Source organism: Mustelus asterias, chromosome 17 (assembly GCF_964213995.1).
Source record: "Mustelus asterias chromosome 17, sMusAst1.hap1.1, whole genome shotgun sequence".
Lineage (NCBI taxonomy): Eukaryota > Metazoa > Chordata > Chondrichthyes > Carcharhiniformes > Triakidae > Mustelus > Mustelus asterias.
This window is the reverse complement of record NC_135817.1, coordinates 73,158,655-73,175,667: the sequence shown is the minus strand read 5'-3', so window position 1 is coordinate 73,175,667 and position 17,013 is coordinate 73,158,655. Positions and strand designations below refer to the sequence as shown.

At 45.0% G+C, this 17,013-nt stretch overlaps 1 protein-coding gene across 1 annotated transcript in view; it reads right to left on the bottom strand.

The window, feature by feature from the left end:
* The window catches only part of fstl1b (follistatin-like 1b), a 125,784-nt gene extending 112,496 nt beyond the window's left edge, over window positions 1–13,288 (bottom strand). Inside the window, exons 1-2 of the mRNA XM_078232976.1 lie at window positions 13,087–13,288; window positions 12,920–12,976 (exon numbers count right to left, since the gene is read on the bottom strand). Of these exons, the coding sequence (XP_078089102.1) occupies window positions 12,920–12,976; window positions 13,087–13,089 (60 nt within the window). The 5' untranslated portion in view covers window positions 13,090–13,288. The remainder of the gene's footprint in view (window positions 1–12,919; window positions 12,977–13,086) is intronic.
* Between the last annotated feature and the right edge of the window lie 3,725 nt (window positions 13,289–17,013).

Here is a 17,013-nt window from a genome sequence, read left to right as displayed (position 1 = left end):
TTCATTACATTCTGTGCCCTATATTCTGCAATTATATATGTTTGAGTGCTGGTTACAACCTTTACAGATGTGACATGCTTCCAAATGTGTACGTTCTCAGCAGTTAAAATATCCAGCGGTAAGAGCAAGCAAGGTTAAATTTCAATCACGCTTTCTGTCATCAAATCCCCTCTCATCTTTCCTCTTCCCACAGAGATGAGAATAGTTCAGAAACACTCACCCTCCTCCAATAACAGTGTGATTGAAGGGCAGAGAGGCATCGTGTTAATTACACACTAATCCAACATCTCGTTCTACCAACACCAACAGATTTTCCTCCGACTAAACTTGTGAAATCCTCATAATCTGTCAACAAACATTAAGCTATTTGTGCTCCCAGCGGGCCACTAATCACATTGCTCTTGGATTGCCTTGCTATAGTTACATAGGTGTTGCTGCTTTACTTTAGTTTTACATATACAAATGTACATCATTAAACTTGAGGAACAGCATCTCATCTCCCGGCTCGGCACTTTACAACCTTCCGGCCTCAACATCGAATTCAACAACTTCAGATGATTTGCTCTCCCCCACCTCCACCCCTTTGTTTTCATTCTATTTTATTTAATTTTTTACTGTTCTCTACCTTTTATTTCTTTATTGTCTTTCTTCATTTTTCTTTCCACTCTTTTCCCCTACTTTACTTCCCTTATCTTTTCTCCCCCTTTGCTTCTCCTTTTCTAAATCTTACCTCTGTCCCATCCATTTTCCTCCCTCCCTCAACATCTTCATTTTAGCTTCTCTGCCGTTTGGCCATTCACACCCTTTATTCTCTCTGTGGACAGCTATTAACTGGTTTCCCTGGTTTCTGTGGCTATGACTCATCTTTCACTCCCTCACCCTGCAGTATAAATATCGCCCATTTTCTATGCCTTTTAGCTTTGACAAAGGGTCGTCTGGACTCGAAACATCAGCTCTTTTCTCTCCTTACAGATGCTGCCAGACCTGCTGAGATTTTCCAGCATTTTCTCTTTTGCTTGTACACCATTAATCCTGGTTTTCTGTCATGAGGCAAGATTACAATTTGAAGGATGTTTTTTCATGTGTGCTGTAATCACCAGGCAATAGCTTCTGCAGTGGCTAAAAGGACATCTCTGAACTCGCCACTGAATTCTCTCAGGGGGATAGTCTTTAATGATGTGAGTCATTGATTGGGGTGCAGTGCGGGTTCCCTGCAAGACCCCATTTGTGCCAATTTACTGCACAAAGGCCCTGGCATGTGCGGAAATGGTTGAGGGAGTGCCCAGTGTTGGCATGGCAGGTTGAAGCCAGGTGGGTGGTCTGTGGGGATCTGTGATGAAGAGGAGGTTTTTAGTGGTGGTGTGTTGGTTCTATTCCTGCTGCCATAAGGCCTCTGCTGTTATATCCCGGCACAGTGGTCAGAGAGTCATAGAGGTTTACAACATGGAAACAGGCCCTTCAGCCCAACTTGTCCATGCCGCCCTTTTTCTTTAAACCACTAAGCTAGTCACAATTGTCCATGTTTGGCCCATATCCCTCTATACCCATCTTACCCATGTAACTGTCTAAATGCTTTTTAAAAGACAAAATTGTACCCGCCTCTACTGCTACCTCTGGCAACTTGTTCCAGACACTCACCACCCTCTGTGTGAAAAATCTGCCCCTCTGGACCCTTTTGTATCTCTCCCCTGGTCTGACCATACAGGCCAGGGTGATGGGAGGGGAGTGACAGGTGGATCAGTAAGGTCCTTGTGTAGCAGCAGGCCAGGGTTGACGTAAAGCTTCTCCAGGACCTTCCCCCCTCTTATGTGAGGGGCAGAATGTTACTGAGGACTGGGAGCCAGGGGAGTTGAGTTGATTGCAGGGTGCCTGACATGATACGCACTGTTGTGTTGAGAAGGAATTAACTAAGGGTGCATTATTCTGAAGCTACGGTCTTTGAATAGTTATTGGTGAAATACAAGTTTCAACCAGGAAGTGCCCTGCTTACACAGCCTGGGCGAAAATGAATTCTGTTGCCTAGGAAAGCTACACATGACACACAGAGTTCCTTTTGAAATAATTAGGTGTTCAGTGTTTGGTCAATGCAAATGCGAGGACAGTTAAATAATTTTAACAAATTATAAGTAGATGCTCAAAATGACTACAATGTTCAAGAGGTACATTATTTTTATACCTGGCTTAATACCATGCTTGGTTTGAACTCCATGTGGTGTCAAGCAGAAGTGGGCTTGAGAGAGCATCATACTGTTTCTGTATAGAGGCACATCAGGATCTAATTCTGAATTTGCACAGTTTTAGCACTGATGTGAAGTGGAGGCAGCAATTGCAACCCAAACAATGAGTGAATTTGACTGCAGTAGCTGCTAGGACACAAGATAGGTTTGCATCAGAGCCTTGAAGAGTAATAGAATGATCCCCTATAATCAAGGTGTATTGTTTTAACAGCAAAATAGACAGATTTGCAGAATGCTGTCCCCACACCCCCATGAGAAGGATCTAAATCGCACACAATGAAAATAATTTTCCAGTCACTTTAATTCATCACATGCTCTGTGGCAACCCTGGTTTAGAAAATGATAGTTTTGCAATTAAGGACAAGTGCACCAAGCCATTGCTATGGAGGAGAGTTGGGCCTGTGCAGACCTGATGGGCTGAATGGTCTCTTTCCTGCACTGTAGGATTCTATGATATTAAGGGGTTTAGCATAAATGAATAAATGTCCAGGCCCAGACAAAATGTATCCCAGCTTGTTAAGAGAAACGAGAGAGAGGTCCTGACCATCATTTGCCAATCCTCCTTGGCTACGGATGTAGACCTAGTGACAGCTAAAGATGTATCGATGTTTAAAAAAGCAGAACGAGATGGACCGTGTAATTACAGGCCGGCCAACTTAATCTCGGTGGCGGGGAAACTTTGGAATCATTTTTGAGAGACATCGTTAATCGTCCCACAGAAAGGCACCGTGGATTTGAGAAGGTAGAGCTGTGTGTGACAAAACTGATTGAACTTTTTAAAAGGAGGATCGATGAAGGCAGTGTGCTTGGTTTAGTCTAGGCCGATTTTAGCAAGGCTTTTGGTAGACTGGTCAGAACAGCAAAAGCCCACGTCACCCAAGAGATGGTGACAAGTTGGAGCCAAAATGATCAGCATCAGGAAAAGGTTAGATTGATGGGTGTTTCTGTGACTAGAAGGGTCTCTCCAGTACTAGGTCACTGGTTTTCATGGTACATATCAATTATTTAGTTTTAAATGTTAAGAAACTTGCAGAAGATACAAAAATTGGCTGTGCAATTGATAGTGAGGAAGGAAGGTGTAGACTACAGGAAAGTAACAATGAACTGGTACAGTGAGAAGATAGTGACAAATCAAGTTCAGCCTGGAGAAGTGTCAGGCAATGCATTCGGAGAAGACAAACAGGAAGATATACAATAAGTAGTAACATACTGACAATGTAGAGGAACTTTGGGATCCATGTCCCTAAGTCCCTAAAGCTGATAGGGCAAGGAGGGATTTGTTGTTTTATTCCCTTGTGGAATGGGAGTGTCACTGGCCAGGCCAGCATCTATTGCTCATCCTTAACAGGCCTAGAGGAGGTAGTGGTGATGAACCACCTTCTTGAACAGCTGGTGTAGACACACCCACAGGGCGGGAGCTCCTTAATTTTGACCCAACATCAGTAAAAGGAACAATTCCAAGTCAGGATGGTGTGCGACTTGGTGGTAAACTTGCAGTTGGTGGCATTGCCATGTGTTTGCTGATCTTGTTCTCCTCGGAAGTTGTGGGTTTGGAAGGTTCTGAAAATGAGCCTTGGGGAGTTGCTGCAGTGAATCTTGTAGATGGTGCACACTTCTGCCACCGTGCATCAGTGGTGGACGGAGTGTAAGGTGGGCTGCTTTGTCCTGGATGTATCGAACCTCTTGAGTTCTGTTGGAGCTACACTCATCTAGAGCAGGCTTGATGGGCCGATTGGCCCACTTTTGCCCCTACTTCTTACGGTCTATTTCGCACAGAATCAAAGACACACTGTCCCATTCTATGAAGATCTGTGGCACGTCAGATTTTAGGAACCAGCAAAGAATGACTGACAAAATAATAAAGAGAGAGAAATTAAGAGCATGAGAGAAAGCAGCTGGAAATATAGAAACAGATTTTAAGAGTTTCTACAAGCGTTTAAAAAGGGAAAGAGTAACTAAAACAAGTGTTAGTCCTCCGGAGAAATAATAACGGAATAAGGAAATTGTGGAAGGATTGAATATTATTATTTATTAGTCACAAGTAGGCTTACATTAACACTGCAATGAAGTTACTGTGAAAATCCCCTAGTCGCCACACTCCGGTGCCTGTTCGGGTACACGGAGGGAGAATTTAGCATGGCCTAACCAGCACATCTTTCAGACTGTGGGAGGAAACCGGAGCACCCAGAGGAAACCCACGCAGATACAGGGAGGATGTGCAGACTCCGCACAGACAGTGACCCGAGCCAGGAATCGAACCCAGGTCCCTGGCACTGTGAGGCAGCAGTGCTAACCACTGTGCCACCCTGGTTTTTGTCCTGGCCTTTTCTTCAGAGGATTTAGAAAACTACCTAAAGATGCTTCAAAATCAAAAGGTGAAAGGGAGGGAGAAACTTAAAAACCTTCACCAGGGAAAAGGTATTGGGAAAATTATTAGACCTAAAGGTGGACAGGTCCCCAGAAACTGATGGCCTGCGTTCCAGGGTCTGAAGAGAAGTGGCTACAAAGATATCAGAAGCATTGATCAAAATCTTCCAAACTTCCTTAGATACTGGAATTGCCCAGCAGATTAAAAAATAGCAAATACCTTTAGGAAGGAGGCAGAAAGCAGGAAGCTTCTGACCTGTAACCCTCAGGACAGGGGATTCAGCAATGATAACACCCGAATGTCACTGGGAGGTAATTAGATTATCTTGTTGTAGACGGCCATTGTCCATCACTTATGTGGAGCGAATGTTACTTGCCACTTATCAGCCCAAGCCCTAATGCTTTCCAGGTCTTCCTGCATCTGGGAATTCGCTGCTCCAGTATCTGAGGAGTCACAGATGGTACGGAGCATCGTGCAATCAGCAGCGAACATCCTGATTTCTGATCTTATGTAGAAGGGAAGATCACTAATGATCCAATGATGGAGCGGAGGATGGCTGGGCCCAGGACAGTACCCTGTGGAACACCTGCAGTGATGTCCTGGGGCTGAGACGGTGGCACAGTGGTTAGCACTGCTGCTTCACAGTGCCAGGGACCCGGGTTCGATTCCCGGCTTGGGTCACTGTCTGTGTGGAGTTTGCACATTCTCCCCGTGTCTGCGTGGGTTTCCTCCGGGTCTTCCGGTTTCCTCTCAGTCTGAAAGACGTGCTGGTTAGGTACATTGACCCGAACAGGTGCCGGACTGTGGCGACTAGGGGATTTTCACAGTAACGTCATTGCAGTGTTAATGTAAGCTTGTGATTAATAAATAAACTTTATTTTAAACAACCGCAACCATATTCCTGAGTGTTAGGTATGACTCCAACAAGTTTTCCTCTCAAATACCATTTGCTTCAATTTTACAAGGACTCCACAATGCCACACTCGGTCAAATGCTACCCTGATGTCAAGGGCTGTCACTCTCATCTCACCTCTCTTTTACTCAGCTCTTTTGTCCATGTTCGGACTGAAACATATGATCACCAGCTGAGTGGCCCTGGCAGGATGCAGACTGGTCATTAGTGAGCAGGTTACTGCTGAGTAATTGCTGCTTGATAGCACTGTTAACAAACACCTTCCATTGTTTTTCTGAAGACAGCGTAGACTGATGGAGCAGCAATTGACTGGATTAGATTTGTATTGACAGGAGAGACATGAGCAATTTTCTCACAGTATATGGTAGATGCCAGTCTTGTAACTGCACTGAATCAACTTGGCTAAGGGTGCACAAGTCTTCTGAACTGCCGTCAGGATGTTGACAGGGCTCGTGGCCTTTGCTGTGTCCGGTGCATCAGCTAGCTGTTCCTTGTCATCATGTGGAGCGAATCAAATTGGCTGAAGACTGGCATCTATGATACTGATGACCTCAGGAGGAGGCCGAGATGGACCATCCACTCAGCACTTCCAGATGTACAAATGCTTCAGCCTTATCTTTTGCATTGACATGCTGGGCTCCTCCATAGTTGAGGTTGGGGTACTTGTGAAGCCTCCTCCTCCAGTTGGTTGTTTAAATTTTCTACGACCAGTCACGAGGGAATGTAACAAGTCGGCAGAGCCTAGACCTGACCTGCTGGTTTTTGAATTGCTTACCTTTACACACTGTTTAGCATGCATGTAGTCCTGTGTTATAGGTTGGCCCTTCATTTTACGGTATGCCTGAAGCTACCCCTGGCATGTTTCCGAACACTCCTTCACTGGTCCCCTGATTTGATGGTAATTGTAGAATGAGGGATAAACAATTCTGTTTCTGCTGAAGGTCCGTAACACCTCAGCTTGCATCTGCAGATACATCTGTAGGGCGGCACGGTGGCACAGTGGTTAGCATTGCTGCCTCACAGCGCCAGGGACCCGGGTTCAATTCCAGCCTTGGGTCACTATCTCTATGGAGTTTGCATGTTCTGCCTGTGTCAGCGTGGGTTTCCTCCGGGTGCTCCGGTTTCCTCCCACACTCCAAAGATGTGCGGGTTGGGTGGATTGGCCATGCTAAATTGACCCTTAGTGTCAGGGAGACTAGCTAGAGTAAATACATGGGGTGATGGGGAAAGGATTGAGGTGGGATTGTTGTCGGTGCAGACTCGATGGGCCAAATGGCCTCTTTCTGCACTGTATGATTCTACCTCTCTTGTTGGTTCTCTCAGCATTTGCCAGAGGTCCAGTCTGGCAGAAATGTCCTTCAGCATTCGGCAAGAGCACTCAGTAATAATGCTACTAAGCCATTGTTGGTGATGGGCATTACAATTCCCCACCCAGAGTACATTCTGTGCCCCTGATAGCCTCAGTGCTTCTTCTAAAAGGTTTTCAGCCTGGAGGAGAACGGATTCATCAGCTGAAGGAGGGCAGTAGATGGTAATCAACACGAGGTTTTCTTGCCCATGCCTGACCTGATGCCAGGAGACATTTAAGCAAAGTAAAACTAAAGTTTATTTATTAGTCACAAGTAGGCTTACATTAACACTGCAATGAAGTTACTGTGAAATTCCCCTCGTCGCCACACACTGGTGTCTGTTCGGGTACACTGAGGGAGAATTTAGCATGGCCAATGCACCCTAACCAGCACATCTTTCAGAATGTGGGAGGAAACCGGAGCACCCGGAGGAAACCCACGCAAACACAGGGAAAACGTGGAAACTCCACATGGACAGTCACCCAAGCCGGGAATCGAACCTGTGTCCCTGGTGCTGTGAAGCAGCAGTGCTAACCACTGTGCCACCCCTTATGGAGGCAGCAGTCAACGTTGAGGACTCCCAGGGTCACTCCCACCTGGTCCCATACCTTTGTGCTGCTACCTCTGGTGCATCCATCTTGGAACAGGATACACTCAAGGGTAGCGATGAAGCAGCCTGGATCATCGATTAGCTGATGTGATTCAGTGAGTGTGTGAAACTGTTGTTAGACCAGTCAGTGGGACAAACCTTTTCCAATTTAGACCCGTGTCCCAGTGTTAAGAGAGGAGGACGTTGCAGGGTCGACTGGCCTTTGTCATTTCTGATGTCTAGGTCGACACTAGGTGACCCATCCAATTTTCTGTAGCGGCTTCTTATGACTAAATGGCTTGCTAGGACATTTCAGAGAGTGGTTAACATTCAACCACATCGCTGTGGGTCTGGAATCACAGATAGGCCAGACCAGGCAAGGACAACAAACTTCCTTCTCTAAAGAACATTCATAAATCAGTTGAGGTTTTTATGGAAATCCAATAGTTTCACAATCATTATGACTGAGACTAGCTTTTGATTCCAGATTTATTAATTAATTGAATGTAAAATCCCCTAGTCGTTGTGGTGGGATTTGAACTCATTTGTCTAAGATCTGGATTACTAGTCCAATAAATGGGCGGCACGGTAGCACAGTGGTTAGCACTGCTGCTTCACAGCTCCAGGGACCTGGGTTCGACTCCCAGCTCGGGTCACTGTCTGTGTGGAGTTTGCACATTCTCCTCGTGTCTGCGTGGGTTTCCTCCGGGTGCTCCGGTTTCCTCCCACAGTCCAAAGATGTGCAGGTTAGGTTGATTGGCCATGCTAAAATTGCTCTTAGTGTCCTGAGATGTGTAGGTTAGAGGGGTTAGTGGGTAAATATGTAGGGATATGGGGGTAGGGCCTGGGTGGCATTGTGGTCGGTGCAGACTCGATGGGCCGAATGGCCTCTTTCTATGCTGTAGGGTTTCTATGATTCTAAATTAACAGTATCACTGTGCAGTTCTTCCTCCCCCCTTTCCTTCGTTAGCCAAGACAGAGAACATAAGAGCCAGGAGGTTATGCTGGAACCATATAAAACACTAGTTAGGTCACAGCAAGAGTACAATGTATATTTCTGGTTGCCACGTTATAGGAAGGATGGTGATCACAGGTGTAGCAGAGTATTTTAGTTATGAGAAAAGATTGGATAAGCGGGAATTGTTTTTTGGAACAGAGGAGGCTGAGGAGAGATTTCATTGATTATGAAGTATCTGGAGTGGATAGGAAGATCCCGTATATCCTTAGCAGAGAGGCCAATAACCTGGGCATAGGATTAGACTAAGTGGTCGGATTAGAAGGCATTTAGGAGAAACCTTTTCACCCGGAGGGTGGCTGAGTTCTGGAGCTCACTGCCTGAAGAGGCAAAAACCCACATCACATTTAAAATATATTTGAATATGCACTTTAAATGCCATAATGTGCACCCAACCCCTGCACTCCCCTCCCCGAGACATGGTTCAATTCTGGACTTCTGCAGAGTAAGTCCATTGCCCGCTGCTGGGTGAATGACAGGAGCAGCGGGAAGAGGCCCTGAAGCAGCAGTTAGTTCCTCTCTAAGAGCTTCACCTTGTGCTGGAGGTGGAAGACTGTCCGCGAGTCTTCCTGCCATTACTCAAGGCAGGGGGTGAGAAGGTGGATGTGCCCCCACTGGTCACCCCACCCCTGTCTGATCCAATGCCACTCCACACCAAAGCTGCCACAGAAGAGAGCATTAGATTCCACCCCTTGTGACAGAAATGCTTCCTAATTTCACTCCCAAAAGATTGGGCTCTAATTTTTGGGCCATGTCCCTCGTCACGGGCTCCCCAGACTGCCTGTTCTCCTTAATATCCTGAAAACTTCAATTATGCCTTAACCTTCTACATTCCAAAGAATGCAACCCTAGTTTGCAGAATCCCTGTTCTTTAACCCTTGGAGCCCGGGCATCATTCTGATAAATCTATGTTGCAATCGCTCCAAGTTCAATTTATCCTTCCTGGAGTGTGATCCCCAGGACCACTCACAGACTCCACGTGTGGTCTAATTAGGGATCTGTAAAGCTGATGCATGATTCCTACTCCCTTGTATTTTATTCCATTACATCCATTAGTTTTGCTGATTACAGTATTATCTGTGCCTGTTCCTGGCATTCGGATGATCTATGTTGCCGGACCCCCCAGTATCTCCAGAACTTGACCTCCATTTTACTATTTTTTTAAAAGTGGATGATGAAGGGTTTGCATACGTTGAAATCCAGTTGTCACAATGTTGCCCATTTAATTAGTCTATCGATATGGCTTTATATTTTTATGCCTCTATGTTGCTTACAATTTCTCCTATTTTATGTCATTGGCAAACTTAGATTACTTTCTGTATTGATGGAGTAACCTTTCGTGATTTGTGTACATAGATCCCTAAATCCCTTTGTTTCTCCTTGACATCTAGTCTCTCGCCATTAAGAAAATATGTATTTTCTCAAATCCAGAACAGATGGCCTAAACTTCTGCACACTGAATCCATCTTCCCCTCACATGGAACCATGAGCTATGCTGTATGTTATCCCATCATCCACATTGATAGTTAGTAACTGAGGCACCAACATAGATCTCTGCAGGTCACACAAGCCACATCCTAACAATTAGCGTACCTGTCCATTATCCCTATTCTCTGCCTCTTGCCACTTAGCCAATTTCCCAAATAGATCAATACTTTACCACATGCACTATGTAGAGTTGATGCTAAAGATGATAGTGGCAATGTATTATTGGTAACTCAGCATCAATTTCTATGGTGAAGATTAATGCAAAGTGGCAATTCAAAGGAACCTTTCAATGGCCAGAGGTGCTTTCTTCATGATTCATTCATTCATTCATGCGATACAGACGTCATTGGCAACGCCAGCATTTATTGCCCTTCTCTAATTGCCCTCAAGAAGCTGATTGCGAGCTGCCTTGCTGATCCACCACAGTCCATGTGATGTAACAACTAATGACTTACCAAAAACAAATTCTAGAATGAATTATATACAGATTTGGGATTGAAAAATGGTGTGCCATTTTCAGTGGGAAGAATGTTGTCAAAAACAATGCCACGGTTGAGTGGGTCTATTACAGTTATGCTGCTCCGGAAAGTCATTATGATTTTAGATATCAATATCCGTCTTGCATACTTCAGTTGACTCAGTCTCCATGGCTTTTTGGGGAAGCGAGTTCCAGATATCCACTAGTTTTTGTTGTCAGAAATTGCTTTTGATTTGACTCTTACATGCTGCTGAAGGTTGTGCTTCTTATCAAGATTTATTTGCCAGCAAAGTATCTGTATCCCTATTCAAATCACTTTGCCATTCTAAACATCTCAATTAGATCATTCCTCAATCTTTTAAATACAACAATGCAACTCAATCTTTTAAGTACAGCGTAGGTTTCCTCCGGGTGCTCCGGTTTCCTCCCACACTCCAAAGATGTGCAGGTTAGGTTGATTGGCCATACTAAAATTGACCCTAGTGTCAGCAGGATTAGCAGGGTAAATGTGTGGGGTTATGGGAATAGGGCCTGGGTGGGACTGTGGTCAGTACAGACTCGATGGGCCGAATGCTCTCCTTCTGAACTGTAGGGATTCTATGGATTCGATAACAAAAGATAACCCAAGCCTATAAAACGTAGCGTCATAATTTAACTCATTAAGACCTAATATTATTCCAGTGAATCTACACTGAACCTACCCCAAGGCCAAAGATTTTCCAAACTGAGCCTTGGTATGACCAACACCCTGTACAACTGAAGCATCACTTCCAGCCCCCTGGAGATTCTATTCATCATGTTGATTACTTTCTGTACTGATGAACTAACCTTTAGTGATTTGTGTACATAGATCCCTTAACCTTTTGTTTCTCCATGGCATCTAGTCTCTCGCCATTAAGAAAATTAAGTATTTCCTCAATTCCAGAATAGATGACCTACACTTCTGCACACTGAATCCATCTGCCCCTCACATGGAGCCATGAGCTATGTCCCTTTGTAACTATGTCCCTTTGCGGCTCCCACCCACACAAAATTTACCGTGCCTCCCAACAGAAGGTCATCTGCAATGGATACACAAATCTGTATTCTTTTATCCAAGTCAACATATATAATGAAAAGCTGAGGCCCCAGTGCTGATCCCTGGGGAACACCACACGCCAGATCCCACTAATTAGAGAATGAACCCTTTATCCATGACCCCAAGCAATATACCAATCTGCGTTATCAGGCACTAATACAAACAAAAAATTAACAAATGTTGTAAAATCATGGTAAGGGATTAATAATCTAATCAGATTCAATTGACAGAGGAGAATTTTTACATTAGAAATTAGTCGTGCAACCAGGGAAACTATTCTGTCCTTGTGAAACTAGAGCATAGTCAACGTGCTAATAATGATGATGATGGGATTTATTTTACAGTTAATCGGCAAATATCTGCCTCCCCCTCCCTTAAAAACCCACAAAACTGAAGGATTGGTCTAACAGGACAGGCCTATCTTTAGAGAATGATCACACACTGTCCAACTTTAATATTAGTCCGGTTAACCAAACTTTTTTGTCTTGTACCTTTTGCTGGATAAACAGCACCTTCTCTCAATCGATTTAGCACAAACCCGAAGCGTGAGCATCTGAAACGGGGCTTCTGGCAATATTGAGACAAGGTAAGCAGTTCCCCACCTCCCCCCCCCCGACAAGCCAAGTACTCAGTGCTGGGTGGACTGATTTAAACTACAGAACTCGGGGAGGGAAGGACATGTAACTGGGGTAGGAGGGGGGTCGCTTAAAGAACTAGACCCTCCTCACTTACAGAGTGATCCTTATTTTCCAGGAGCAGGTTTTTTTCCCGAATGGCTTAGAAACTAACTGAGATTTTCTTACAAAATTTCCTACCTATTAATTCTTAAAAGCTTCCTAAATTTGATCTATTTTATGTTATATTTTTATATTACCCCCACATCTCAAACTATTGACATGAGGACAACTTATCACACTTCTTCACACAACTCCCCGGTTAAACAGAACAAAACCTGTCAGTGGGGGTTCGGTTCTGAGTTTATTTCTCCCCCCCCCAGCAGATCATTAACCCTTTTTCCCCCCACCTCCTCTCTCACTCACTCACTCTCTCCCCACATGCCTTTCCCCACCTCCTTTCAAACTAATCAAGCAGCAAGCAAAATGAAATGTTAAACCTCCCCAGCCAGAAACAAAAGATGCAGCCACATCCCAGCCATCCGCCACGTACAGAGCAACAAAAAAAAAACACCAACATGACTCCCCTCTGAAATCTAACTGTCCGATAAAGTCCCGCTATATATAAAAAAATGAAACCGGGACAGGTTTGTGCTGGGAAATTGGTGCTGTAAACGCCCCAAGCCTGCAAAACAAGCACACACACAAAAAAAAATCGGTCCATTTTTGGTTTAGGCAGAAGCTTGAGGATGGGGGGGGGGGGGGTGGTGGAATAAGAGATCAAACTTACTTCAGCATTTATCGAGACGATGGCCAGGAGTAGAAAAATCGGAATACTTTTGAATACCTGTACAAAATATATAAGAAAAACGTACATTGTAAATGCAGCAAAACATCTTGGATGCATAAGGAGGGAGGAGGGGAGGCTAAAGACAGAGAAAGGAATGACCTTCTTACCATCTTGGAGCGATTCTGGTTGAAAGAGCTGTGTGTGTGTGAGAGAGAGAGAGGAATTCAGTGCACTCAGAGGGGAGAGGGTGAAATTGCAGGAAATTTGATCAGGACTCCGGGATTTAAAGCAGTTTCACTCCCCTGTGACGTGGCTGGGAAGAAACAGCAAGATTTCAGAGTGACACAAAGCTTTTTCCAAGCCCCAGTCACAAAGCACCCCCCCCAACCCTAAAGCTGGCAACTGAGCAAGTGTCCTCCTCCCAGAGATTGGGAATTTTAACCCCTCTGATCTATTTTTTTCTTTGGAGTAAATCAAACTGGGGGGGGGAGGTCAGATTAAAGGAATGGCTGCAGGAGTTTGCAGTTGTTATTGGAGGAATCGAGCTCACGTGATGGGTTTGAAGTTGAGAACATCAAAGCGAGAACAAGCTTCTTATTATTATTTTTCACTCTTATAGATCAGTAAGAGGCCAGGCAGCTAACGGGAAGCTTTGGGTGTCTGAAGCACTTGGAGCTCTTTCAGCCCCACTATTTTCTCACAATATATAACGAGGGAACAAACAAACTACCCCCCACCCCCTCCCTACTTTGCAAATGTCTTTCTCCTTCAGGATGTTGCCACATTCCTGGGATTCTCTCTCTGTCCTGAATTAAAAGTTCGACTTTGCTCTCTCTCTCCCTGGGCTGGATTTGAGGCTTGTGTTCGGTGCTTCAAATGCAACTTTTTTAGAATTGAAATCAATGTCATTTCACTGTCATTTTCTTTCTTGACTCCCGCTTACTGGAGTGAAATCAGAGTTGTAAAAAAAAACACAATCCGCCTTCTGAGAAGGTTCAACCTGATTTAAAGAAAACTTATCCAGTCTTGGTTCTGAGTAGATCCAATAGCTAGAAAGAATTCTTTAGTAAATTGCAGAAAGGCCGACACACCACCATCATGTTTAGTTAAAAAAAATATTGTGGAAAAGTTTATTTATTGGTCACAAGTAAGGCTTACATTAACACTGCAATGAAGTTACTGCGAAATTCCCCGAGTCGCCACACTCCAGCGCCTGTTCAGGTCAATGCACCAAACCAGTACGTCTTTCAGACCGTGAGAGGAAACCGAAGCACCTGGAGGAAACCCATGCAGACATGGGGAGAACATGCACAATCCACACAGATAGTGACCCAAGTCAGGAATCGAACCCAGGTCCCTGGCACTGTGAGGCAGCAGTGCTAACCACCGTGTTACCGTGAAAGTGTTAGTTGAGGATTGAGTTGATTCTCACTCTTGTCTGGTGCCGACATTTTCTGCTGCACGTAATCCATGAAACGAATTTAATGTTAAGTTATGTTTAAGACTTGACCTTTATCACTTTATTCACATAATAACCTGTTTCCTGTCATTGTCCCCATTCCTATTTATTATTTTGACAGCCGAGGTTCTGTTCTGCATGCTTCATGTAAAGCTGGAAGCAGTTATTTCTTAAACTGGCTAGTATAAGACATGGTGTGGTTTACCTAGCTGGTTAGGCATGTTGGTTTCTTTCGACATCTCTGCCCCCACAGCTTGTACAACATGACATTCAGCTCGACCGTTCCCGGATTACCACCGTCAGCTTGGAATGAGAGAAATCACCCTGATTGCAATCATGGGAAGTCCCAACCTCCACACACAAATCACAGAAACAGGCCATAATATCATTCAAATCAGTGTCAGCATCTCCACCTCTCCCCACTCCACCCCACCACCTTTTTAATATCGAGGGGTGTAGAATCTAAGCGTCACTCCAGGCACAGTGACACACTGGTTGGCATGGTGGCACAGTGGTTACCACTGCTGTCTCACAGGGTTAGGGACCTGGGCTCAATTCCGGCCTTGGGTCACTGTCTGTGTCACTGTCTGTGCAGAGTTTGCAAGTTTGTCCTGTGCAGGATTTCTGCCCCAAAACCGTAAAATCCTACCCGAGGTCAACGGACCCTCCCGCCCTCACCTGCTACGAATCCTGTGGCGGACGGGAAAATTCCCCCTGCCCCGTGTCTGCGTGGGTTTCCTCCGGGTGCTCCGATTTCCTTCCCACAGTTCAAAGATGTGCAGGTTAAGTGGATTGGCCATGCTAAATTCTCCCTTAGTATCCAAAGATGTGTAGGTTAAAGCGATCAGCCATGGTAGTATTGTATGATTACGGGGATAGGGTGGAGGGAAAGGCCTAGGTGGGATGTGCTTTCAGAGTGTCAGTGCAGACTTGATGGGCCGAATGGACCTCTTTCTGCACTCTGAGGATTCTATGGTTCTAATAAAAAATGTAGAGGAGACTGCATTGGGTGCAGAGAATACAATAGACATGATTGCTCATGTTTTCAGAGCTGATATTCTTTGAATGAGATGTTAAACCAAAAAAATGACTTTTCAATGAAGATTCGGGAGAAATGTGGCAAATTAAATTCAGTCTGGAGAATTGTGAGGTTTGCATTTGGGGAGAGCAAACAAGGTAAGGGAATATACAGTCAATGATGGGATACTGAGAACTGTGGAAGGACAGAAGGAGCTTGTATGTCCTTGAAAGTAACAGGATAGATAGATAAAGTGGTTAAGAAGGTATACATGATATTTGCCTTTATTTGCCAAGGCATGAAATATAAGAGGGTTGGGGAGGTTTGGTAGTGGGGGGGGGGGGAGCGGAGTTGGCTGGGGATAGTGGTTCTGCTAGCACTGTGAAAAACACTAGTTAAGCGACAGTGTGCCCTAGATGTGATCGCACACCGGAACCAATAACGGTTTATGAGGGAGTTGGCAGGAATGGATAATTTTAGATATGAGGAAAGAATGGAAAAGCTGGGGTTGTGTCTTTGGAACAGAGGAGACTAAGGGGAGGTTATTCAATTTATGATGGGCTGGAATAGAGAGGAAGAGTCAATTTCCCTTGGCAAAGAGATTAATATCCAGGGGGCGAGGGGGCGCACAGATTTAGAAAGATGTAAATGTATTGTATTGTATTTAAATCAGGTTAGTGTCCATTGTGTGTGTGAATCTCATACGTTGCCAGCGAGGGATGGCAAAATCGGAAGTCGTGATCTTGCCAGGGAGACTCGTAACCTCCAGGTTTTGCCGGATCTTGAGCTGCCACTGCCATTCTCGCGGACGGTGAGTGTGGGCTCAAGATTGCCCCCTATGTTCTGTGTGTTGCAAGCACAGTCAGTGTTGTGAACAGCTGAAGGGACCTGCTGTTTGATACAATCCCCCAACCATTGGGATGTACAGCCCACACACCTGACATCACACCAGCACTGAAATTCTTATTATCAGTTACTGCTGCAGCGTGCTGTTAGTGAGAAATACCGTTCATGTTGCAGAGTGGCTGTGTGAAACGGCTAGCTTCACCTCTTGCTCAGATTTTTCAGACGTCTTACTCTCAAACAAAAATTGAATTAGAAGCAGTTCAGAAAAGGTTCACGTGACTCATTCCTGGGATGAAGGGTTCATCTTATGAAGACAAGTTGAATAGGTCGGTGCTATAACCCACTGAGAGGCGATATTACTGAACATAGAATCATAGAATCCTACAGTGCGGAAGGAGACCATTCGGCCCAACGAGTCTGCACCGATCACAATCCCACTCAGGCCCCATCTCCATAACCCCATGCATTTACCCTAGCTGGTCCCCCTGACACTAAGGGGCAATTTAGCATGGCCAATCCATCTAACCTGCACATCTTTGGACTGTGGGAGGAAACCGGAGCACCCGGAGGAAACCCACACAGACATGGGGAGAATGTGCAGACTCCATACAGACAGTCAGTATGTGGAGCGAGAAACAGAATTAACCTTTCACGTTTGTGTGATTCTTCAGAGCTGAACAGAGGTAGAGATGGGATGGATTTTATGGTTGGAGGGAGGTGATGGAGCAGGACAGAGAGTCAGGGATAGGTAGGAACGACAGAGAGACGGAC